Raw genomic sequence first — 17402 nt, 5'->3', positions numbered from 1 at the left:
TAGCCTATAAGTATAATGGATCATCCACCTGTTTGATGGTATGGTCTTCTAAGTGAAGGTTTAGGTCTCTTAGAATCATGTTTAAGTTTGAAGCTAATGAGTTATGATAGGTAAACTATTCAAAGTCAGGTCTTGCCTCCCCCTATTTCCCTGGATGGAGCAATATAGCATATTGCCTCCATAACAGAATTCCTTTGGATTCGCAACGAGCATTGCAACTACACCCATCCTCTTCGCTGGGAATTAGCTACCATAGCCACAAAAGATCAAACACGCAACTTAGGGTTACTTCTTGACTCTAACCTATCACTTTCAAACCATTTCTCTCAAGTGGTCGCCTCTTCATTCTACTATCTCCAACAACTCTGGAAGATAAGAAACTATTTCTTCGAACCTGACTTTACCCAACTTCTTTATCCCTTCGTCCTCTCCTGCATGGACTGCTGCAACTCACTATTCAACAGACTGACAGCCAAAAATCTTCACTGTCTCTGTGTTCAAAATGCAACAATTAGACTTCTAAAGAGCCTTCGCACTCATGATCCCATATCCCAAGCACTAACATTGGCCCACTGGCTTCCCATAACCAAACAATGCATCTAGCATACAAGTCATTATACAACATGGTGCCCTGCTATATATCAGCCAAACTTCCACCTTACATCCCGAACAGACTTCTCTGCTCCCAGGAAGAAACACGTTTGCAACTACCCCCTGGTTGTGGCTTCTGACTAGAAAGTGCCAGCTACCGATCCTGCTCCCATTTTCTACCAAGTTACTAGAATCAACTGCCTCATCATATCAGATTCCTAAAAGGACTTTTGAGCTTTAGGAAAGCAATAAAAACTTACCTCTTCACCAGATTCCCTTAGCCTAGTATCACTATGGTAAAGTACCTAGACCCTCTGCACCTCATCATTTTTAAATAGACCTATAAAGCATCCAAACCAACAGTCTTCCTCCTGCAGTTTAAACAACCATCCAGTCTGTAATTCCAAAGCAAATGCATACCTCATGTGTATAAAACTACTTTCTCTCTGTGCTAATTTAGGATGAACAAACTACCATATTTTTTGCTCCTTAAGATGCACATCCCCCTCCCCCCCAAAAAAAAGTGGGTGGAAACTTAGGTGTGTCTTATGGAGCGAATATAACACACACTCACCTCCCCCCTCCCCGGTACCTTTTTAAAATTCCGGTGGTCCAGTGCTATATTGGCAAGAGCTTTCCGCGCTCCTGCCCCTCCCTTGCTGGACGGATACCTCAAGAGTCCTGCTCATCTCTTTCGGCAGAGTGGTGTACAAAGCAGGTGCGAGCTTTTCGGTTCTGCCTGGTCCCATGCCGCTCCCTGACATGCAAGAAATGACGGCAGCCATTCAAGGAGTGGCACGGGACCAGACAGGACTGCAAAAAGCTTGTGTCTGCCATGTGCGCCGCTCTGCCGCACGAGATGAGCAGGACTTGGAGGCAGCCATACAGCGAGGGAGGGGCAAGAGGAAGGAAAGCTCTTGCCGAGACAGCGCTGGACTGCCAGAATTAAAAAAAGGAACCGGGGAGGGTGCCCTGCCTGCCTGCCACCAGGCCTGCCTGCCCTGTTCCCAGTCCCAACCTGCCACTAGACCACCAGAGGGGGGACAGGGGACAGGGTAGGGCGGTGGGACAGGGTACACCATTTGGTTCAGAATTTTTTTTTCTTGGGTTTCCTCCTAAAGGAGGGTGTCTTAGAGCGAAAAATACAGTATATTATATGAACGTTGCTGTAACCTGTATCGACTCATTATGTAACTCATTTTGTCTAAATTATTATGCGTGTTACCTTGTAACCCATTCTGAGCTCTCTGGGAACAATGGGATATAAAATGAATTAAATAAATACATACTGTATATACATGTGAAAGCCCACTTAGAATTGTGTCTGTTAGGCAACATACTAGTAGATCCATGTTAGTAGATCCATGTATCGCTTGGAGACCTTTTCTAAGACTTCAACATTTGTGAAATTTTTTTTAAGGATTGCTACTCTGGCCCCTTCGCTTTTCTCCCTACACAGAACTGTAGTCTTGTACCCGGGGGGGGGGGGCAGAATTCTTGGATCCGAGTCTGAGGTTATCCATGTTAAGAGAACTCCTAGTTGGGTCCCCTCTACCCAATCCTTGATCAGTGTTACTCTGATGTTTAGGTAAGCACAGGGTATCTGCATATAGTTTATTGTGTCGGACTTGGTGAAGATGATGGCTCATGCGTATTATGATGCATGAGTGAAGAGCCTGCTGAGGATCATATGACTATTCAATATAAGTTATTATTGAGATTGATTTTGAACCCCATAACAAGAATAGCTTATGAATTTTGATCTGTGAAGACTTCCGAGTAGTTGTGCCTACTGTTTTTTTTCCCTCCAGAATGGCTCAATGTTGTGAGGCATGCGTATAGAGCAGCGGTGTCAAAGTCCCTCCTCGAGGGCCGCAATCCAGTTGGGTTTTCAGGATTTCCCCAATGAATATGCATGAGATCTATTAGCATACAATGAAAGCAGTGCATGCAAATAGATCTCATGCATATTCATTGGGGAAATCCTGAAAACCCAACTGGATTGCAGCCCTCGAGGAGGGACTTTGACACCTCTGGTATAGAGCAATCAATTGAGTAACATACTCTATACGATTGTCTACTTGGATGGTAGTGTCCATTTCCTGTAGTTAGAATAGGAATAGAATAAGATTTATACCCCTTGTCGCAAATTGATTGTAGAAGGATGTCATCTACATCTTTCGACTCCATCTCCATCCTTAGTGGGTTGTACTGGTACCTTCAGTTTGTACCAAAGCAGTCAATTACCACTATAAGAAATCAGAAGGAGTGGAAGAGGGAAGCCTCCCCAACAAAATATTTCTGATCTGCTATGTAACAAATAAAGTGAACAATGTTAACCCAAACAGTATAACTCTAGATGAAACTAACAAGCTATCACACTAACAGTTCTGGAGCACTTAAACACTTATCAATTTCAACACTTTCTTTTTTTTTTTTTTAAATGATCCAGTACATTCTTATCCAACTGGCTGGAAGATATCTCCATTTCTGGACCCACAACATCTGTCTGAGGCAGAAAGCAGGAAAAGTAACTGACAGAGTGGGAGTCCAGAATCCTTTGCCTTCCTACTACAAAGAAAATAAGCAACGTAAGAACCTAATTTTCCCTTGTAGTGCAAAGGATTCCGGACAATAGATGATATACCAAACAGTATCTTACATCTAGGGTGAGACAGATGAGTCCTGCCCATAAAACCGAGGACCCGAACGCGGCAGCCTTACAAGCAACTATGTCCACTCTGTAAAACTTCATAAAGGTATGGAAAGTAGACCATGTAGCTGCCCTACAAATCTCCTCAGGCTGACCAGTCCAACATTCTGCCCATGAAGAGGCCATGCCTCTGGTATTGTGTGCTCTAAGCAACACTAGCGGCTGTTTTCCACAGCCAATGTACGCCCCAAAAAATGCCATACAGATCCATCTAGAAATAGATACCTTGAAAGCTGGTCTGCCTCATCTAGCCTGCAGGGACTCAGACAGGCCTCTCTAAGGCTCTGCAGCTGCATTTGGTGCTTTCGCTATTTAGAGACTTTGGAAGGGAATTTTGTTTTCTAAAACCTGGGTTCCCTGTGATTTCCCAGCCTTATAACTCACAGGAGGCAAAGCACATGGCTCCTGCCCCTCCCTCACATGCTCCATGGCACAAAGCTGGCATGATAGGGGAGTAGAACAGAGTTGAGTCCATCTCTGTCATTGTCAAATAAAAAACGAGCGGTTTTGAGGCAGCAAGAGGCTTTTAAAATAAAATTCGGAAAATACAAGATGGCAACGATCTTGCACCAAAAATGGCCCAGGGGAGCTACCCTGAACTTCAAAAAATTAATGAAAGGGCTTTTTGGAGGTGGTAGACCTTGATAGATTCTAAAACCCCTCAAAATGGCCAAATTCAGACCAAATCCATCTCATACATATTCATTGTGGATATCCTGAAAACCTGACCTGGCTCCAGCTCTCGAGGACTGGAATTGCCTACTCCTGTACTATACAGTCAGCATCCATCAATGACAGTAATCGACTCCACTTCTACACTGGCTGCCGATGGAGGCTCGTGTGAAGTTCAAGTTCGGTTGTTTTTGCTTCAAGGTACTTTACGGCTTAGCCCCTAAATATATAACAGACCTTTTCTCTTTCACAACTAACAGACATAGGAGAAGTTCACATCCGGTTAGAGGTTGTAAATTTAAAAGTCATCACCAACATCTTTTCTCACATCAAGCAGCATTATGGGGTAAAGACCTGGAACAACTGCTCGTGCCTACTACTTATAGGGAATTCAGGAAATGCCTAAAAACACATCTGTTCCTGAAGTACTTAGGTAACTGACCTATACAATCTTAGTCCTCAACAAATGATCTTCGAATTGTTCTTCACTAACTCTGAACTTTGTTTATTCCACTCAATCTGTAATACCTTTTAATCATTGTAAACCACATAGAACTTCACGGTCCTGCGGTATATAAACTGTTATTATTATTATTAATGTAGCATCATAATTCAAATCTCACAAGGAATGAGGAGCAGAAGCAGATCTTCCTTCGCACCTTGTTGCTCAGCACAGAAAGATCTAGCCATCTTGACTGAATGTAGGACTACCGTTCAGTTTAGCATTCGCATATAACAAACATTTTGTATTTATTGCATATTTTGTATTTTTGTCTGTCTTGCTTGTAAGCTCTTTCAAGCAGGGACTGTTTTCTTACTCTTTGTGACTGTACAGCGCTGTGTGTATCTGGTAGCGCTATAGAAATAATAGTAGTAGTAGTAGAATAATGACACCAGTTACCAGTCATCAATGAACAATGCATAATAAATCATTAAGCCAACAAGCCTATTTTCAGCTGTAAGTAACATAGTATGGGGCTCAATTTCAAAACAGAAAGATGTCCAAGAAAATAGCATAAAGTGACATTTGGACATTTTAATTGCTAAAACGTCCAAGTGCCAATTTTCAAAACTGACGTTTTAGACATCTTGCAGATCATTTTCTCTCCAGTATGTCTAAATCTTAAGGCGCATTTTGGGTGGGATTAGGGCAACCTTAGGACTTGGATGTCTTACAGAGATAATGAAACCTTTTTGAAGGTATCCAGGGCTTAATTTAGACATTTGGAGTTAGACATGTTTAAAAGCGCACAAGGGCCAAAAAGGTACCCAAACTGACCAGATAACCACTGGACAGATGTAAGCAATGCATGACCCCCACCCCAGCGCCCTCCCCCCCTCTCCCAGTTGTCATTGACTTCCTCCCACCCTCCAAAGATGTGAAAGAAACAGTACATACCAGCATGTATGACAACTGCAGATATAGGAAATCCTAGTAGAACAGCAAGAGGGTGTCTGATGTAGTGAACCATAGGGGGGGAAAATCCAAACCTAAATTCCACTCTAGTCGTGACATTTATGGTGGAAAGTGTGAGCTCGCCAAAACCCACCTAAAACCTACTGTCCTGCCAAACTGCCATTAAGTGACACCTGCAACCATAAGGGCTATGGGGGTGGTAGACAGGTGGGTATAGTAGGTTTTGGAGAATTTTGGAGGACTTACCATACACTATAAGGGGGTTATGGTGAAATGTGTACCTGACACCCTTTATGTGAATTTTAGTTCATAAAATGCTGGCCCCTCCTATGTCCAAATGGGCTGATTTTGGACGTTTTGCATTTGGACATTTTGATTTTCAAAAATGACCCAAACATAGATGACCTATGGGCCAAAATGTCTAGATGAGTCATTTTCAGCAAAAAAAAAAAAAAAAAAGAGGACAGACATCTTGCAGTAGAAAAAATAGTTGTTTTTCCGACCCGACTTTTCAATGTTTTTGCAGAAACATCCAAAGTCAGACTTAGATATCCTATCAAAAATGCCTCTCATAGTATTGTAACTTCTTTCCATGTGCATTTGCTCACAGTTCAGGTTTAGATGCAAATTAACATAGTAACATAACATAGTAACATAGTAGATGACAGCAGATAAAGACCCGAATGGTCCATTCAGTCTGCCCAACCTGATTCAATTTAAATTTAAAATTTTTTTTTTCTTAGCTATTTCTGAGCAAGAATCCAAAGCTCTACCCGATATTGTGCTTGGGTTCCATTTGCCGAAATCTCCGTTAAAACCTACTCCAGCCCATCTACACCCTCCTAGCCACTGAAGCCCTCCCCAGCCCATCCCCCACCAAACGGCCATACACAGACCGTGCAAGTCTGCCCAGTACTGGTCTTAGTTCAATATTTAATATTATTTTCTGATTCTAGATCCTCTGTGTTCATCCCACGCTTCTTTGAACTCAGTCACAGTTTTACTCTCCACCACCTCTCTCGGGAGCGCATTCCAGACATCCACCATCTTCTCCGTAAAGTAGAATTTCCTAACATTGCCTTTGAATCTACCACCCCTCAACCTCAAATTATGTCCTCTGGTTTTACCATTTTCCTTTCTCTGGAAAAGATTTTGTTCTATGTTAATACCCTTCAAGTATTTGAACGTCTGAATCATATCTCCCCTGTCCCTCCTTTCCTCTAGGGTATACATATTCAGGGCTTCCAGTCTCTCCTTATACGTCTTCTCCTTCAAGTCGTCTTATGTCCTTCGCCAGATACGTTCTCCAAAACTGAATACAATACTCCAAGTGGAGCCTTACCACCTGTACAGGGGCATCAACACCTTCTTCCTTCTACTGGCTACGCCTCTCTTTATTCAGCCCAACATCCTTCTGGCAGCAGCCACTGTCTTGTCACACTGTTTTTTCAGACACTATCACCCCAAGGTCCCTCTCCCCATCCGTGAATATCAGCTTCTCACCTCCCAGCATATACGGTTCCTTCTGATTATTAATCCCCAAATGCATTACTCTGCATTTCTTTGCATTGAATTTTAGTTGCCAGGCATTAGACCATTCCTCTAACTTTTGCAGATCCTTTTTCATATTTTCCACTCCCTCTTCGGTGTCTACTCTGTTACAAATATTGGTATCATCTGCAAAAAGGCACACTTTTCCTTCTAACCCTTCAGCAATGTCACTCACAAACATATTGAACAGGATCTACCCCAGTACCGAACCCTGAGGGACTCCACTACTCACCTTGCTTCCTCCGAGCAACTTCCATTAACCACCACCCTCTGGCGTCTGTCTGACAGCCAGTTTCTAACACAGTTCACCACTTTGGGTCTTAACTTCAGCCCTTCAAGTTTGTTCAACAGTCTCCTATGAGGAACTATATCAAAGGCTTTGCTGAAATCTAAGTAAATTACATCTAGCATATGTCCTCAATCCAGCTCTCTGGTCACCCAATCAAAAAATTCAATCAGGTTCGTTTGGCACGATTTACCTTTTGTAAAGCCATGTTACCTCAGATCCTGTAACCCATTACATTCAAGAAAGTACACTAACCTTTCTTTCAGCAACACTTCCATTATTTTTCCAACAACTGAAGTGAGGCTCACCGGCCTGTAGTTTCCTACTTCATCCCTGTGACCACTTTTGTGAATAGGGACCACATCCGCTCTCCTCCAGTCCCCAGGAACCACTCCCGTCTCCAGAGATTTGTTGAACAAGTCTTTAATAGGACTCGCCAGAACCTCTCTGAGCTCCCATAGTATCCTGGGATGGATCCCATCTGGTCCCATCGCTTTGTCCACCTTCAGTTTTTCAAGTTGCTCATAAACACTCTCCTCCGTGAACGGCGCAGAATTCACTCCATTTTCTCATGTAACTTTGCCAGACAATCTTGGTCCTTCTCCAGGATTTTCTTCTGTGAACACAGAACAGAAGTATTTGTTTAGTACATTTGCTTTTTCCTCATCACTCTCCACATTTCGGTTCCCAGCATCCTTTAGTTTAGCAATTCCATTTTTCATATTCCTCCTTTCACTAATATATCTGAAAAAATTTTTGTCTCCCTTTTTTACAATTTTAGCCATTTGTTCTTTCGCCTGTGCTTTCGCAAGACGTATCTCTCTCTTGGCTTCTTTCAGTTTCACCCTGTAGTCCTTTTTGCACTCCTCTTCTTGGTTTTTTTTATATTTCATGAACGCCAACTCTTTCGCCTTTATTTTCTCCGCCACTAGTTTGGAGAACCATATTGGCTTCCTTTTTCTCTTGTTTTTATTGATTTTCTTCACATAAAGGTCCGTAGCCATTTTTATCGCTCCTTTCAGCTTAGACCACTGTCTTTCCACTTCTCTTATGTCCTCTCATCCTAACAGCTCTTTCTTCAGGTACTCTCCCATTGCATTAAAGTCTGTACGTTTGAAATCTAGGACTTTAAGTATCGTGCGGCCGCGCTCCACTTTAGCCGTTATATCAAACCAAACCGTTTGATGATCACTACTTCCCAGGTGAGTACCCAATTGAACATTAGAGATATTCTCTCCATTTGTGAGGACCAGATCCAATATCGCTTTTTCCCTTGTGGGTTCCTTCACCATTTGTCTGAGCAGAGCCTCTTGAAAGGCATCCACAATCTCCCTACTTCTTTCAGATTCTGCAGACGGAACATTCCAGTCCGCATCTGGCAGGTTGAAATCTCCCAACAGCAGCACCTCCTCTTTCCTTCCAAAATTTTGGATATCCACAATCAGATCCTTATCAATTTGCTACGATTGAGTCAGAGGTCTGTAGACTACACCCACGTAGATAGAAGTTCCATCTTCTCTTTTCAGAGCGATCCATATCGCTTCTTCTTCTCCCCAGGTCCCTTGCATTTCGGTCGCTTAGATATTGATCTTTACATAGAAAGCTACTCCTCCATCTTTTTGACCATCTCTGTCCTTCCTAAAAAGATTATATCCCAGTATGTTTGCATCCCATTCATGTGATTCACTGAACCATGTCTCTGTGATAGTGACAATATCTAGATCTGCCTCTAACATCAGGGTTTGTTATTTAGACTGCGAGCATTTGTGGTCATCGCTTTTCAGCTATTTTTCAGTGGTAATCTCCTTTTTCTTATAGATTTTTGTTTCATTTCACTTTCGGTTGCAATACTAAGAAATGAGTTGCTGATATTGTTTATGTTGCAATCTTTACTACTATCACATCTTTTCTTTTGCCGGGGGTGGTCTCTATAATTGTCCTTCATACATACACCACCCCCACATTCTAGTTTAAATGCCTAGAAACATATTGTCTAAATTTCTCCGCAAGGTTTCTTTTTCCTGCTTTAGTAATATGTAGCCGATCAGTGCAATATAGCTTCTTGTCCGTCCATGTATTTCCCCATCCTCCTATGTACCTGAAGCCTTCTTGATGGCACCAGGCTTTGAGCCATCTATTAAAGTCCTCTGTGTTTTTCACTCTTCGCTCTCCCTTTCCATATGCAGGCAGTATTTCAAAAAAAGCTAAAGTCTTTACAAAAGGTTTCATGCCCTCACCAAGCTCCCGAAAAGCTTTCTGTGCTGCAAGTGTGGAGTTGTTGGCCAGGCCATTTTTTCCCAGATGGATAACAACATCAGTGTTAAAATCCTTAGTTTCTTCTTTAATTATAGTCTGTATTTGCCTGGAACTCCTGGTAGCTAAGGATCCTGGAAGACATTTCACTATTTTGGTCTCCTCGCCTTGTGTTCCAAGGTTAATGCCTCTGATGATGGAATCCCCCAACAGTAATAGTTTTCTGTTTTTGGCTTTTTTATTTGTGCTTAGGGTGCGCTTGTTCTCTTGAGTTACCTTCATTGGTTCCAGTCCCACCTCCCTTCTGTTTCCTTGAGTATCGCAGTGCACTAGTGGAGCGAAGGAATTCTGTAGAGGTAATATTAGTGAAGGTGGATGTTTCTGTGTTACATGTCGCAGTCTTCCTGAGCCTACTGTGACCCATTTATTTCTGGGCTGTTTTATTCTTTGAAGTAGAGGTGGTAAGTTGGTATGATTTTGTGGAGCAATGGAAGCTGCTTTAATTGTATTCAATTCCTGTTTAAGTTTGCAGAGCTCCTCCTTAATACTAGCAAGTTGAAGACATATGGGGCAAGCCTTAAGTCTCCAAATAGTATGTCTTGGAATTAAAGCACCACAGTGATTGCATAGAATAAAGGTCATCTTGATTGGTTGTGAAGTGACTTGATTTTAGTAGTCCTGATTATTTGGGTCTCTATATATGAAAAGTGGTCCCTGGGGTGGGTGGGACTATAAGTCTAGCCCTTATTCCTATGAAGGGAAAGAGGAAATAAGATTTAACAAAGGAAAGAGAAGGATTTATTTTTTTGTGTTTTTTTAAGTAAGAAACAGGGAAGAGGAGAAGAGAAATTAAGCAGATATAATGCTGAAAACAGTGAAAACAGCAGAATATGAAATGCTGAGTAACTTAGCTTTTAGAAGTTCACAGGGTAACCTTGTTCAGAGCACTGTCCCAAAGATAATGCAGTTAACCTTAGTAATAAACCAGAGCTCCTCCCTTCTACACCTAATCAGCAGAAAACAATGGCTGAAAACTAGTAAGTCAGAAATACAGGCTCTATACCAGATCAGTGGCTACCCTAAAACACAGGATTTTAAACAAATATGTAGGCTCTGTACCAAATCAGTGGCTACCCTAAAACACAGGATTTATAACAGGATTTTCCCTACTTTAGTCACCCTGTGCCATAGGCACCAGAATTTAATTAGAGTTAATATAAGTCTTACCCTTATTCCTATGAAAAGGAAGAGGAAATAAGATTTAACAGAGGAAAGAGAAGGGTTTATTTTTTTGTGGTTTTTTATTTTTTTTTAGTAAGAAACAGGGAGAAGGAGAAGAGAAATTAAGCAGATATAATGCTGAAAAACAGTGAAAAGAGCAGAATATGAAACGCTGAGCAACTTAGCTTTTAGAAGTTCACAGGGCAGCCTTGTTCACAGCACAGCAATTCTATAATTGCATTTTATGTATTAAATTAAAAATCACTGAGCGACCTCTAAATGTTCACCAAAAGGTTTATGATGTAGCACAATTAACAGTGGCCAGACATAGAACAAATATAGACTTGTGGAGGTCATGTCCCATGAACTTTATTTTTTGAACCACCCTAATGCATACCTGGCATACTATTTGTTCTCAAATGTTGGGAACCACATGTATTCTAAACTCGTGGGACAGTTGTGTTAATCTCATGCAATGCAAGATAAGTTTATCTGGTCCACAAACTATAAAAATGATCACATCACCAGCTGGCACTTGAGAGGAAGCAATGTGTTGGGAAGTAGGTCTTTATATGCCATGTGTGTCAAGAGCTGCTGAAGTGCACTATAAACACTAATGTTCTAATTCATTAAGGTTCTTCTTCCATTCTGTGTCTCAAGGCTAACACCTTGATGAAGCAGGTCATAAACAGGTTAAACCCCTTTATACATCTGGCCCTCTACTCTAGATATGTTATTAGTCTGATTTCTCTAATATTCATTCTTCTTTAATGAAATAAAATGCTAAAGTTGTGTTTTAAAATGATATTGTTAGTATTGCCTACCTGTTTTCTGTAGTATTTCTTTGATTTGATGAAAAGCTCCAGGTGCCAGAAGACTGTTGCTTACTTGAAAAGGAACCATGTTGATGGAGCTATATAACAAGTAATATATTTTCATTACTTTAAATGCATACAAGGATGGAAATCTTTGGTTGTTGAAGTTTAGTTGTATGCCTGTTTCTAGTTCATAATTAAGAGAACATAAGAATAGCCATGTTGAGATGGAGCAATGGTCTATCTAGCCCAGTACCCTCCTTCCAACAGTGGTCAATCCAGGTCACAAGTACTTGACAGAAACTCAAATCTGAGTGATATTTCCTTTATTTATTTAGGCCCAGCAGATTCCTCTTGCTCCTTTAAGCTTTTAGTTCAGCTACAGCTGGCGTCTGCCACCAAGAGATTTAATTCACAAACTCCTAGGTGTCTTCCTATTATTTCATATCCCCCCTTCCTCCCCTCAAAAAGAAACCCTAGTATGGTCATTGTAATACTGAAATTGGGCAGATGCGATATATAAAACTTCTCCAGAAACCCCTACTTTAATGAGCCCTGAATTTAGCCAACAGTTATCACCCATAAAATATGATCATAATACCCTTTCATTGAGGCTATGAACATTGCCTCCATAGCACCAACTGAGACTCAAATGGTCCCCTTCATATTTATTTATATGAGGGATCGCTGAAAAGTTCTCAGCCCAACTAACAAAGTTGGAAGAGTCTCCATTGAGGGCTATACACTTACCGTATATACTCAAATATAAGCCAACCTGAATATAAACCGAGGTAACATTTTTTCCCCAAAAAAGGAGGTAAAAAGGTTGACTAGAATATAAACTGTGTGTGTTAATATTCAAGTGCCCTGTCATGCCCTGCCAGGCTCTGCACCCAGTCTCCCTCCTTCCCTCCCTTCCTTCCCTGCCAGGCTGTGCACCCTGTTCCCCCCTCCCAATGCCATGCAGGCCTCCCCAACTTACCTTTGAAATCCCTGGTGGTCTAGTGGTGGGCCGGCACAGGAGGGATCCCTCCTGCTTCCTGTTCCGGCCAGCTGCAATGACTTTTAACTCCCTCAGGCCTCTTTCACGTACCTTTGAAATCCCTGATAGTCAAGCGGTAGGCCAGAGTAGGAGCGGTTTTTCTGCACTCCTGCCCTGTGCTGAGCTAAATGGCTGCCTGAGTCCATGGGGGAGCCCGGAGGGAGTTAAAAGATGTCGCAGGAAGCTGGGATAGGAGGCAGGAGGGATCCCTCCTGCCCCAGCACATCGCTGGACCACCAGGGATTTCAGAGGTACGCCGGGTAGGCCGTAGAGAGTTAAAAGTCATCGCAGGTGGCTGGAAAATGAGGCATCCTTCCTGTCCCAACTCACTGCAGGACCACTAGGTCTTATAGCAGGTCCAGTGGATAAGGATAAGGAGCACCCCTGTCCAGGAAAGCTGCAGCTGGAGAGAATGTCACAGCAGGGACCACCTGGAGAGCAGGGAATCCTGAAGGGGGCGCATATGTGCCCTCGCCCAGAGAACTACTTTGAGGGTGGCCATTGAGCCCAACACCTGGAGGGTAATGCCAGGCTATAGTACTCGGCATCACTAAGAGCTTTGATATTTGCTTCCTGAATTTCTGTTTGTGTGGCTCAGGAAGAAAGCAGATGCCCAAATACTCCAAACATTGGGTCAGCTCTAGATGACTCTTCTTGAAGTTGACTATCCAGCCCATATCCTGTAGGAGATCCACAACTTGCCGTACTGCCTGCTTGCCATTTGGTTTTTATGGTGCTCTGATCAGCTAATCGTCCAGGTATGGGTGTATTTGTATCCCCAATAATCACCAGGCAGGAAAATTATATCAAAATTCACAAACATTTTCTCTTCTTCTATCAAGGGAGAGGCAAAAAGACCAGACTAACCACACAGTGGAGAAAAAAAGACCTCACTTCACTAGGAGGAGCTTAACCTGGCAACCAAAGCTGCAAGCCAGGGGGGCTCACTAGTCATCATTGGTCAGAAAAAAAACTCCAACTTGTGTGTGTATAACTCTAGCACAAACCTTTTCCAATGATAGGAAAGTCACATATAGCAGAGGAAAAAAATAAAATTCATTAATGTGGCAGTAGAAAAACAGCAAAAAAAAGCCAAAAATGATAGAATTGCTTCTAGAGCAACCAATTCCAAGCAATCACAGTCACTCTTACAGTCATCAATGTAGACTTCAATTAAATTTGCTGTTAACATGTGCTGCGGCTAACACTATGCCAAAATGTTTTTTTACTTGGCAGCCCCTTACGCTTGCTCCTTCTCCAAAATTTTAATTTATAGCATCCAAATGTCCACGATTCACACCAACAGTACCAGTGGGAGACCCCGTTTCACAAAAAGCATCATCAGGGGTGTTAGCCAAATGTCTAATTCTAGTTTCTGACTGGTCCTATTCAACATACCGACACAGGGCTTTTAAACCGGAAGTCTTGTAAACGTCATTAAGAAGGAGGCTCCCTACAGGAACACCTTCCACTCTATAGCCTGATTTAAGTTAATAGGGGCAGTAGAATGCAGCATGAATATCCAATGCTGCTCTTTCTGACGTAACTGGTGTCGAATATCACCCCTCCTTACTGTCAAACTCAGTTGTTCTAACACCCTACACTGAAAAGAGGCGAAAGTGTGCTGTAGTTGCTGGCAAAGTTCCACAAGAAGCTCCATTATCTTTCCTGCAGAAATACAATGCCGATACTCCGTAAGACGGATCCTAAGTTGTCTAGATATCTGTCCCACATAATATAACCCACATGGGCAGATCAATAGATAAATCACATTCATGGAAGTGCAGGATGTATCTGCTTCTAACTGATACGTTTTATTCTGTTTCACATCCAAAAATATAGGGCCATCCACCATCATGGGGACAGGCCACACAATGATCACACTTACGATGCCCATAAAACTCCACCCCCTCATCCCTACAGGTATCCGTGGTATAGCCAGACATAGGTTGATCTCTTAAATTCATATTTCTAGTGTATGAAAAAATACAATTCAAATCTTTCAAAGCAGGATGAGCCATAAGAATGTTCAAATGATGTTTCATGGTTTTTAACCATCAAAGGTGTATGCTCACTGTACTTCAGCACACAGGTCAGAATCTCTTCCTTTGTCTTTTGGTCCTCATACTGGAGTAAATATTCTTTATGATTCCATCTGGCTCGTTTAGCAGCCTAATCAACCTGTGCTGCTGGATATCCTCGCTGTATAAGCCTCTCCTTCAAATGTTTAGCCTTAATGACAAAATCAGCCGTTTCTGAACACAATCTCCTGTAAAGCAGGAACTGCCGAAAAGGACGTCCCATCTTGGAATGGACAAGATGCATACTGGAACAGTGGAGAATAGTATTTCGGTCTGTAGCTTTATGGAAACCTGACATAACAAAACTGCCTTCACTAGGACAGATCAAAATATCCAAAAAGATATATGTGAAGTACTCCAATTCAACTCAGATCTAATCGTTTGATGACACTGATTTAAGAATTCCACAAATTCTTTTAACTTTGTCAGAGATCCCTTATAAAAAAGCAAAATGTTGTCAATATATCTCCACCACCCTAGCACAGATTGAAAATCAGGAAAGAAGTATACCCATTGTGTCTCAAATTGAGCCATAAACAAGTTGGCTACTGAAGGGGCAAATGACGCCCCCATCGCCATCCTTTCTTTTGAAAAAAGAACTGGTCTTTGAATTAAAAATAATTCTTAGATAATGCCAGTTCTGTAAGAGAGACCAAAAACTCCTTCAGAACCAACTAAGGGCGAGGTCTGGTTTCTAGCACTTGGCTAACTACCTCGACCGCCTCATCCTGTGGAATGTTGATGTAGAGACACACCACATCCAGTGTGGCTATCACCAAAGCATCATTAAATCTAAAACATATGCATAGTATCTTGTATATAAGAGCAAGACAAGGGTACGAGGTTGCAAACATTAGTCAATAAATTTACAGCTGCATTCCAGGACAGAATCTCTTGCTGAAACTATCGGACGTCCTGGGGGATTCAGTAATCTTTTATGAATCTTAGGTAGGGTATAAAATACTGGAACCTTAAAAAATGTATAATTCAAAAACTGATATTCCAGTTGTGTAAGAAAACCCTGTTTCTTCCCCACCATTGTCAAATCAAGAATCTCCTTAAAAATTCTCTCAGATGAATCCCCCTCTAAGGAGGTATAAACTGTGGTGTCCAATAGTTGGCTTTCAATTTCTGCTTCATATCGGTCAATATCTTGAAGGATGACTGCTCCTCTCTTATTTGCCCTTCTTATAACTATAGAAGGGTCATTCTGCAAAGCTTTGAGTGCTATCTATTCATCTTTTCTTAAATTGTAATTTTTCCAGGGGAGATGTGCCTCTTGCTGTTCAACCTCCCCCTCATCCCCTCCATTCTGCAGAGATGAGCTGCGAATCTACCACTATCACTTTGGTGAAAGTGTGTGGGGCTGTTGCTAACCGAAAAGGCAGAACTGTAAACTGGAAATGAGCATTTGATACAATAGATCACTCACTACTTCTGAAGAGTCTTCAGTCCTTAGGAATCTCAGGAACAGCTCTCCAGTGGTTTAAGTCATACTTCTTGAATCGATCACACCAAGTAAAATTAGAAAACTCGAAATCAACACAAAACTTTGGAGTACCCCAAGGCTCAATACTATTGCTGATTTTATTTAATCTTTTTCTTGCTCCATTATTAACCCTTGTATAGTCAATTGGATTCACAGTTTTCGCATACGCAGACAACATACAACTTTTACATTCTCTTCATACTCACATATCAGGGGAAATACAAGAAATCAACCTCAAACTGGAAAAAATAATCCAATGGCTCAATGAAAACATGTTATCACTGAATATTTCTAAGACCAAGGCACTCCTGTTCCCAACAAAGGATGGAAAAGTCTTACAGGCTCCTATCTGCATATGATCCATTCCAATCCAAATGAACACCACCATAAAACTATTAGGGGTAATCATAATAATAATAACACTTTATTTATAATCCACTATACCTTGACAATTCAAAGCAGTTTATATCAAGAGGATCTGCCAAACGCAGATAAAGTACACATACAGAAATATATCCATCAAATAAGTAAAGTTTGTTAAACAAATTTATCATAGAAATAAGTCTTCACAGATATTCTAAACATTTGGTAGGAGATTGAATTCAGAAATAAACCACTTACAGTTTTACTCCAAACACCAGCATGATAAGATAAAGTTTTCCCCAAATTAACCTACCATCATCAAATAAGCTCTATAAACTAAGAATGATGAGGAATTGCTTCCTGGGGGCGTGTCAAGATGGCGGCGAAGTGAGCAGCAGTGAGAGACGCGCTGAGATCTCTCCGAGTTTGCTTCTTTCTGATAATAATTATACCTCGCTTCTATATGCCCCATACGAAGAGGAAAGGGATGGTCAGGGGTCCTTCCTCGCCGGCCCTGGCGTCCACCCCATTGCAGCAAACTATGGACCGCTTCTTTTCTGCTCTTCCGGCACCTGTATTTTCCGGAGTGAAGAGCCTGGCTTTGGGCGGCGAGGTGAGGGAGTCACTTGCCCTCTCGGGCACTGAAACATCCTTGTCTCCTCCGGTTGCCCTCACACCTCCGTGCCCAGCGACCGTCGAGACGCTGAAGCGAGAGACGTGCGATCCTGGAAGTAGAGGCGCGGGGTCTCCCGATGAGGGCACAGCGTCCGAGCCTGGTCAGCTGATGGAAGCAAGAGTGGGGAGAATTTGTCTTCACCGACGGAGGTTTCCTTGCACAATATCTGGTCTTTGCTTCAGCAGATGGAGACAAAAATGGAAAAATCATCTGAAGAGGTAACTAAAATAGT

The 17402-nt window shown here is 42.0% G+C and overlaps 1 protein-coding gene across 14 annotated transcripts in view; it reads right to left on the bottom strand.

Moving 5' to 3' along the window:
• FAM217A (family with sequence similarity 217 member A) overlaps positions 1-17402 on the bottom strand; it is a 166451-nt gene that overhangs the window by 48892 nt on the left and 100157 nt on the right. For all 14 annotated transcript variants that reach the window (XM_033934797.1, XM_033934811.1, XM_033934798.1 and 11 more), the window contains one exon: positions 11529-11617. In XM_033934797.1, the coding sequence (XP_033790688.1) occupies positions 11529-11617 (89 nt within the window). The remainder of the gene's footprint in view (positions 1-11528; positions 11618-17402) is intronic.

This window comes from Geotrypetes seraphini, chromosome 2 (genome assembly GCF_902459505.1).
Source record: "Geotrypetes seraphini chromosome 2, aGeoSer1.1, whole genome shotgun sequence".
NCBI classification, from domain to species: domain Eukaryota; kingdom Metazoa; phylum Chordata; class Amphibia; order Gymnophiona; family Dermophiidae; genus Geotrypetes; species Geotrypetes seraphini.
The sequence above is the reverse complement of the archived record's forward strand: the minus strand, read 5'-3'. Positions and strand labels throughout refer to the sequence as shown.